This window comes from Rhincodon typus, chromosome 9 (genome assembly GCF_021869965.1).
Source record: "Rhincodon typus isolate 14 chromosome 9, sRhiTyp1.1, whole genome shotgun sequence".
Taxonomy (NCBI): domain Eukaryota; kingdom Metazoa; phylum Chordata; class Chondrichthyes; order Orectolobiformes; family Rhincodontidae; genus Rhincodon; species Rhincodon typus.
In genome coordinates this window covers 846314-855877 of record NC_063340.1, presented here as the reverse complement: position 1 = coordinate 855877, position 9564 = coordinate 846314, and the positions used below count along the sequence as shown (strand labels likewise).

The 9564-nt window shown below is 38.7% G+C and overlaps 1 protein-coding gene across 3 annotated transcripts in view; it reads right to left on the bottom strand.

The window, feature by feature from the left end:
- Positions 1-9564, bottom strand: part of zgc:66455 (uncharacterized protein LOC393502 homolog) — a 43479-nt gene that overhangs the window by 22400 nt on the left and 11515 nt on the right. For 2 of the 3 annotated variants that reach the window (XM_048601152.1, XM_048601153.1), the window contains 5 exons: positions 9485-9529; positions 8335-8435; positions 8188-8252; positions 4293-4453; positions 3973-4125 (listed from right to left, as the gene is read on the bottom strand). In XM_048601152.1, coding sequence (XP_048457109.1) covers positions 3973-4125; positions 4293-4453; positions 8188-8252; positions 8335-8435; positions 9485-9529 — 525 coding nt within the window. Of the gene's footprint in view, positions 1-3972; positions 4126-4292; positions 4454-8150; positions 8253-8334; positions 8436-9484; positions 9530-9564 lie in introns of those variants that run through there. The other variant, XM_048601154.1, reaches the window with a different exon arrangement.

The following is a 9564-nucleotide window of genomic DNA, read 5'->3' as shown; positions in this document are numbered from 1 at the left end:
GAAGGGTCTAGACCAGAAACGTCAGCTTTCCTGCTCCTCTGATGCTGCTCGGCCTGCTGTGTTCATCCAGCTCGACACCTTGTTATCTCATGATGTATAACTGATTTTTTGAGAGAAGGTGAATGATTACCAGAATTTCAGAGACCAACATTAGTCAGTCAGTAACAGTGTGTGGAATATTTTAGTTGTCAATGTAAAAGGCAAGACTCATGCTCAATAGAAGTTTCAGTATTAAGCCTCCTCATTAAAATAAAAATTTAACAAAATAGCAAGATGTTCCCAGTGAAGAATTGTGCGAGTGATATAAAACAGGAATTTCTCTTACAGAAAGAGGGTATAGTTATATGATTGAATTCAATTAGAGTGTCCTAGTTCAGATTTAAATTCAAAAAATGAAAAAACATACAAATATTTTGAAGGAGCCATTTATTTTCATGTTCAGAGATTGCATTTTAAATGAATACGTGGGAAAAAGTTTGTTAAAAGTGCTGTTAAACAAAATTCAGTAAAACCAAAAACAAGACAAAATTTCAGCCAAGGCCTGAATGAAGTGGATAGTTCCACACAAAAACAAACTGGACAAAATCTCATGTATTTAGAGACTTTTATCCTCATAATAGAAGCAGCCAAAAGGCAGTGAATATTCAAAACAAAAAGCTTGCAAAGCCTCAAAATTATTAGATGATTCATCAAAAAGTTTACATTCACAGATTTCTATGAACATGGACTAATACCCACTAGTGAAAGAAAGTGGTTTTCAAATAACTTGTGACATTTGAACAGCTGAATTAATGCTCTCTAGATTTATCTCCATTCTTCATAATGAAAACATTGCAGCTCGATCATCTCAGGTCATCCAAACCCCGGAGATGAGCAACACCCACAATTTAAATGTCAAATTCCCATAGTTATTCTCATCTTTAACCAAATTAGTGTAGATATTTAAATCAGATCTGAAAAATAAGTTGATAAAAAGTTGGAAAATCCTGATTTAAAGAACCCATCTTGGGGATATTAGATTTAATTACTTACAATCTGCAGTCCTTTCTACTGAAGCATTTAACAGATTATGCAGATTGCTGCCAACAATAGTGTAAGAAAGAATGCCAATTATAAATACCATTGTCAAAGTAGAACCTCAGCTTTTGCAAAGAAAGTCAAAACATTGGATATCTCAAGTTAGAAAAAAAAAGCAAGTTATCCAATTACTTTCGAATCCTAACCTATTTCTTTTAAAAGATGGAGTCACAGTTAATACTTTTTGCACTGTGTTGAACTCAGGTGATTAAGTTACTGTCCAACCATATCTTCAAGTGACTCCAGAAGTTAATTTTGCTTACACAAGCTGTAAAGACTAGTGATCCTTTCCTCCTTATTTCTTCTGGAAGTAGTGAAGGTTGATATCTTGCCATGAACTAACTGAATTTTCATTACGAGCAGAGACTCTCTTTCGTCTTTTACTCATCATAGAGAGGAGAGTTAAGATTATTGTCAGGATCAAAACTACACAGAGGATTATAGCAACTAGAATTTCTTCAAAACCAAGGGAAAGCTTCATGTCAGGTTCTGCAAGGAGAAAAACATCTGCATGATTCTCTGGGAACATTTTTTGAACGAGTGCATTAAATTGAAACTACACAAATGTTACTTCCAATAACCTCCCATTTCAAAACTGGGTAAAAGTTTTTCCTGAAGTGTTACATCATATTCTGTATTTTGAAGTTTGATTGACACATGTGGTACCATTTAAATCAGTGGTTAAGGACTGTTTCATACAAATAGTATCATTACTGGAAAGAAGAATAATCGAGACTGTGATATTCTGAAGAATGGGCTATGGCATAGAAAGAATAGTACTGTATTTCCCCTGGAAATAAAGTCTAGGGAAGCAAAGAAATGGCAGAGGCTTTGAACAGGTATTGTATGGCAATCTTCACAGCAGTAAACTTCCCAAAGATAAATTGAAATAAAGGAGGTTATAAAAGGAGTCTTAAAACAAGGAAGAACACTAGCAGTATACTATTTAAGAAAAAAAAAGTAATTGCAGGACTTGATGGTATGGAGGGATCTGGGTAACCTGCTACTTGAAAAAGAGTCTGTAATCATTTGCTGTGCCTGCGTACCAAGACCAACATAGGAGGTTATTGTTTATTGCAGGGACAACAGAATTTAAAAACGTAGGATTTTGCTACAGCTATACAAGGTATTGTGGAGGCCACATCTGAAGTACAGAGTACAGTTTTGATCTGCTTAAATATTGCATTAGAAGCAGATCATAAAAACTTCATCCAACTCATTCCTGGGATGAAGGGTTGAACAGATTGGACCTTCACTCATTGGAGTATAAAGAGAGCGCGCAGGTAGTGATCTTATTGAGTCAGGATCTTGAAACAACTTCATTAGGTTGATACTTGGAGATCTTTAACTTTTTCCTGAAAATAGAAACTAAGATATTAGTCTGATACTAAGTCTCCCTTTAGGGGGAACTTTCAGAGTTTAGGACTCTTCAGGCATTGGAGAAAAAGTATTTAAATTTTGAGGCCAGATTAAATTGATTTGGTAGTCAAGGGAAAGAAAGATTATGGGATACAGAGGAAAAGGAAAAGGAAAAGGAATGGAGCTGAACCCGGATGAGCCATCATCTTATTGATAAGGGGGGAAAACAGGCTTGTAAAAAAGGACCAAAGAGCCTACTCCAGAAATCCAACTTGTACAGCTTCAGACCAATGTTCAGAGCCTGGCACCAAGATTCACAGCTCAAATAAAACCAGAATTAAAAAAAATCTTAAATCAAATTATTTCACATCAACTAAAACCTTGTAGATCTGCTGTTCTCAACATTCAGGTTTTTAAAACCTGATCATAAAAATGCATACAGTAATTTTACAAGAATGAATTGTTGCTCAAAAAAAGTGACACCAGCAGGAACTTTCATTGATATTTGATACAGAACAGTTCTGTTTTGCAGGCAGGGACAAGATTTAACTTGACCTTAAAATTTGGAAAACAGATAACTTTCACAAGGATCAAACTAGAGATTTTTTTAGTATTAATGGAAGCAGTTCAGAGGAGGTTCATTAAATTGATTCCAGATGGTGAGGGGTGCGAGTTATGAGAGATTAAGTAGTTTAGGCCAATAATCTCTGGGTTAATAAGTAAAGGAGAGATCTAATTGAGGTATATAAAGATGCTATAAAAGGGGATTGACAAAGTAGAAGAGAGGATGTTTCCTCATGAGGAAAAAAAGCACTTAGGACACAAAAAGGTGACAGTTTTAGGATAATGGTAACAGATTTAAAACAGATGGAGAAATTATTTCTCCTAAAGGGTCATGCAGCTGTGGAATTTACCAGTGTGGCAAATTCCAGAACATGGATTAAAATTTGAAGTGATAAACAGATTTTCAATTAGTAATAGGTTGTAGGGTTATGGTGAGCAGGCAGGAAAGGAATGGAGGTAGAGATGAAATCAGCCATGATTGTATCAAATAGCACAGTAGGGAAAAAAAGGGCTGAATTGCCTGCTCTTGCTCCTACGTCTTATCTTAGCAAGATCCTGTTGCAGTAAAAACATTTTACAAATTAAGAAATCTGAAAAATCCAATCTGCAGATTTCCAATGTAGTGAGATATTCATCCATCAGGGTTCATTCAGAAATCATCACTTTTACATACATTGCTTTTAAAACAGACTTCTCAACTGTTAAGCTAAGCAAAACAGAAGGATGAGACAGTATTGGGGAAGATAATTCAGCATGTTAATTTACAAGATTAAATACCATCATAATTTGGAATAATAGATTTGGATTCCATTACAAGGAATTCCGAGAATGGATTCAAATTAACGTAGACAATTGGAAAGAAGTCATTGAACTGTTTTAGTTGTACGAAAGGCAGATACAAGGAATATTTTGCTAGTGTTTATACTAGATGAGACAGCTGTGTAACCATGACAGTTAAAACAATTTAAATACCTGATTTTTCATTCTTGACACAGTCAATGCCAGAACCATTTAGTGAATGGTCCTCAAATCCCTCTATGCATCGACAAGAATAGAAACCAAAGGCGTTGAAACAATCAGCTTGAGGGTCACACATTGAAAGCCCAGAGGAACATTCATCCACATCTGCAGAACGGAAGAGTTAATTAATGGTACGCAGCCTCTAAAAACCCAACTCAAAGCCAAGAAATCAGGGTCTCACCTTTAAAACGCCAAACCTGCAGTCAGCATGGTGTCTATATTATTTAAGAAAACATTATACAAAACAAGTTCTTCAAGCACATGAGAGTTACCTTCAACTGATTTGAAAAACACTGTGGCTTTTCCATGTCGGAGATTAGCTACGCGCCTAGCCTTCAGTTGGTTTAACCGAGTTTCCAGTGGGCCATAGATGTCCTGTCCACCAGGATTGAAATACAGCCAATAGGTCAAGAACAGAACTGCAGCATCGATTCTGAGGTTGAAGAGATAAGCATCACCTTTATTTCATTCTTAAATGAAAATTAAAGAGTCTCTGGATTAATCCATATTTAAAGATTGAAATTTTGGGAAAAAAAAAAGTTAGTGGAGAAAACATGCAAGTCCACATCCCAAAACAACTCCCAGAACATAAAACCAACCAGGGCTATTGGATTGACACAAGCACCCAAATGGTTCACTAATAACCTCCTCTGGTTGGGCCTGTGTACGACTTCCAGGCCCACACTAACTGTTAACCAGCCTTACAAGCACTCAGCTGAATAACGTTGCAAGAACATTGCAGTGGTTCAGAAAGGGGGAAGTGAAAGACTCACCATAGTGCCTTTCACAGCTTCAGGTTATCCCAAAGCACTTTGTAGTCAATTTTAAATGCAGAAGACACAGCAACTCATTTGTAGAGCAAACTGCAATAAATGGTTGTAGAACACAAGATCTAGGAGCAGAAGTAGACAATTCAACCTAAAGCCTGGCCCATCATGAGATGGGCTTATGGCTGTCACCTCAGCCTCAATCCCACTTTCCTGCCTGCCCTCCACGACCCTTTAATCCATTACTAATTTTAAAAAACCTGAATAAATAAGGAGGAGATAAACAATGCCCCAGCATCTGCTGCACTCGGATAGTGAATTCCAGAGATTCACAACCATTGAAGGGAGGCATTTCTCATCCAAGAACCTGCTATTCCTTAACCTAAAACTAAGGCCACTCATTCTAGATTGCCTAATGCAGGGAAACATTTGCTCTGCATCTATTTTGTCAATCCCTTTTTGACAAGTGTGTACTTCAAAATTAGATTTTTATAAAAAAAAAGTGTCCAGGCCTAAACCACAATCTCTTCGTAGCACAAGCCCCTCATCTCGAATCAATCTAGTGGACTTCCGAACCACCTCCAATACAACTACATCCCTTCTTAAGCAAGGAGGCCAAAACTGTACACAATACACCAGGTGCGGTCTCACTCATGCCTTGTGCAACTGCAACACTAACTTTAGTCTATTCTTTAAGCAATAATTATCAAAAATTCCATTTGCTGTATTACCTGTTGTACCTGTGTACCAGTTTTCTGCGACTCATGCAAGGACACCCAGGTTCTTCTGCACTGAAGCACCCAGAGGTCTTTCAAAGTTAGGTAATAAAAGAGTCACTTTTGACTAATGTGGATAATTGAGGTTACCCATTGTGAACTCCATCTGCTAGATTTTGGCCCATTTACCAAATCCATCAATATCATTTTGTAAACTTCTTCATTGCAACTTTTCCCACATTTTAGGTGTCATCTACAAGTTTGGCTATAGTACTTTAAAGTGCCCACAGCCAAGGTCATTAATATACAAGATAGTAAATAGTTAGGATTCAGTCTTCTAGCCCTGTTACTGCCCTACTAGTTACAGCTCACAAATCAGAAAGAGACCATTTGTTGCAATATATGATGTAGACATTGGAATGACAGGCCAAGGGCTGGAAAAGGGAAATAATACAATAGATGCTCGATGACTAGTGTGGACACTACTCCCACTTAAAGTGAGACTTTGCAAACCATTGGAACAGTAGGATGAACAAGCCACCTACTTTTGGCCAGACCAAGAGGCCACACCGATTGTCGCTACCAGCACCACCAGAGACCGGGACTACAAACTGATGCATTGAATCAATACATGCAAAGCAGGTGATTCACTAAAAATGACAAGACGGTGCAAAATTGTGGATGCAGACTCCTCAGTCCCCCTGGGACAAGGGACATAACACTCTGCCACCAGCCTATCAATTACTTTCACTCTGGCTGAGGCAGTGCCCCATTCCAAGATTCCTTGGAGTAATTCACATGGACTGGCCAAGCCAGAGACTTCATCTGGACTGAGCCCACAAAGTCAGTGATGCATTTCCTGCCATCATGATGTCCTGCAACTGCTGATGACCAGTCTGGTGTAGCACTCCAATAACGATACCCAGTATCTTTCTCAAACAACTCTGGTGGAAGAAGTCCAACTTGCATCTTGTTGGTATAGATGGTACTAAGTACTACGTACTACATAGACATGTAAATTGGTAGCTTCGTGATCACATCGATCATGCTGCTGGAAGACCAGTGCTGCTTTGTCAATTTGTGACTGTTAATCTTTACATCATGCTCCCTGGAGATGTTACTTTCTAGGTCAGAAGTGGTTGACCTCTGATGTTCTATTGTTTAAAAATAGAGATGGGGAAAATGGGAGGGACTTTGCTACCATACATTGAATTAACTCTTAGATCAACCTTGGTGCTATGAAACAGGTTGTCATGTCTCCAAGCAGGAGGTGTCTGGTTAAAATGATAATCTTATCTGCAAGATCCAGGTGTGTTAATGGTGTAGCTGTCTCAAGACACTTGATTCATTCTCCACATGGAGAGAATGAATCAATGGTGTGTGCGCACTGATCTTAATGTAGCAGTTGAAGATACAGTGCAAGACTCATGTTATAGTACATTGCTCCATATCCTGCCAGGTACCAGAATGACTGCGAAGCAATGCTTTAGGCTCTGCTGTTTCCGAGAATGAAGATGTGCTCCCAGGATGATCTGCCAGCCCAGAAACCTGCTTGTTATAGTCATAGAACCATACAGCACAGAAACAGGCCCTCCAGCCTAACTCATCCATGCTAACTAGGTTTCATAAGCTGAATCAGTCCCTTTTGCCTGCATTTCACCCATATCCCTCTAAACCTTTCCTATCCATGTACCTGTACAAAAATGTCTTTTGAATGTTGTAACTGTACCCTCCTGTACCACTTCATATATACACCACCCTCAGCATGAAAAAGTTGCCCCTCAGGTCCATTTTAAATCTTTCCCCTCTTACCTTAAACCTATGCCCTATAGCTTTGGACTGTCCTTAGTGGGACAAAGGATCTTGGCTATTCACCTTATTCTTCTCACTTTCACTCTGAAGAGCACTTTGCTGGAGAACTTGCCCAGCTACTGATAGGAAGGATTTGCCTATCCAAATGTTGCAGTCACAGGTTCTTTCTTTAGCAGCTGAACAATACTGCTCATCCATCATATCCTATATAGTCCAGATTTTGTTCAACAGTTTAAAAGAGATCTGCTCTCAGCGTTCTTTACATCTTCCAATCACTTTGTTGACTTCATAGAATCCCTACAGTGTGGAAACAGGCCCTTCGGCCCAACAAGTCCACACTGACCATCAGAGCTTCCCACCCAGCCCCATCCCCCTAATCTACACATCCCTGAACACTATGGGCAATTTAGCATGGCCAATCCACTTAGCCTGCACATCTTTGGACTGTGGGAGGAAACTGGAGCAAACCCACACAGACATGGGGAGAATGTCTGTGTGGGGGTTTGCACATTCTCCCCATGTCTGTGTGGGTTTGCACAGTCACCCAAGGGTGGAATCAAACCTGGGACCCTGGTGCTGTGAGGCAGCAGTGCTAACCACTGAGCCACCATGCCACTTCTCACCTTGATCTCATGTGCATCATGCTCTTTCAGCCTCAGCTGGTAATTTCTCCCAGGTTGACATTTAACTGCTGAGCTAGTTTAGGAACTCTGGTGCTCCACCCCTTTGCTCCTTGTCCAGAGCATCAATATAGCCTCAGCTGTTTAACTGCTCAGTGAACACTTTCATTTGTGCAGAGCCCTTCACAACCCCTGACATAGATGCAGTCTCCTACCTCATCAAATGCTTTATGGAAACCATTTGGAATTTACCTCTCAGTACTACGAAGGAGTAATTTCTTAAGTGAAGGAGAAAATGTTGAAAACTTGTGTTTAATCTGGGAGAGAAAAAAAACAAACAAAAAAAAGTAAGAATCAAGTTTGCAGTGAACCCTTGGCACAAAAGGAATACTAACTCACCAGATTTTCAATAGATCTTGCAACCCTTCTCCCAAATCCTTCAAATTCCTTGAAATTGTCACCTTCAAACTTTACTCCAAAAGTTACTTGGAATAAATAACCTAAAAAAATTTAAATGTTAGATTTTTTGGAATACAGGTAGGAACAGAACAAGAAATTTTACAGGAAACAGTCAGCATGAAAAACCTAAACTTCTGCCCCACCACCGATTCCTTGTGATTCACTCAAATTCTATTTCACTAAAGATGGAACCTGCGTCCACCTTTTGACACGAGGTGGGGAGGCTATGCTTCATCAACCAATTACATGTACAGAAAATTTGAATGCACCTAGTTACTCACTTACCTTCGATTTATACATTAATTGAGACACTGCTTAGAGTTAAAATCTCTTTTGAAACTTCTTGGTTTGATGATTAGAGCCCCAGATTCACTGGTTTGGTTTTACAACTAAAGCCAATCATTGAATCACATTTAGAAAGCTCATGATTCAATTACATCAGCTTCCTGCTCAAGGCCAAAACAATAAGTAAAAACAAATTTTAAAAAAAAAACCACTAAATGGGTGATAAGCTCACTACTCCATAGTCATGAGAAAAAAGTTGTTTGTTTATAATCTAAAATGGAGCTGCCAAACCCTCACAGTAGGAGGAGCAGCACTGCCCAAGGCCAATTCTAGGCATGTCCATCTTCAGTGTTCCTCACCTCCTCTGCTTCATGTCTGGTTTTTGGTTTTCAGAAGTTCTACAGGATCAGTGAACCCAGATTTCTGCGATGAAATTGGCCCACTTTAAAAGATCTGCCCTAGATTGTGACTAATCCTAGTAATCCTATAAAAAAAAAAGGGAGAGATAACTGGAAATGGAGTTCAGACATGGGATTGAAGACAAATGGTCCCAACTGGGAGGAGGGCAGGGATGAGGAAACTGTTTGGATTGAGAAAACCCATGGATTTTATACAAACAATTATGGAACATTAACTCATGTCTAATTGGGTTTATGGAATTTAAATTCAAATTCATTGTCATTTCGATTCCAAACTTCTGCAATCTAGAAGTCAAATACTTGTATTAAGTTAAACATGTTTAATCAGCAAATTCTAGAGATTGCCCCTGCACTAAATCTTTAAATAGGATTTTAAAAAAAATTACCTCCAGGATGAGGTTTGCTCGAATCAGATAATACATGAATGACATCTGAAAAGAAAAAATAATTTGAAGTTTTAAATTTC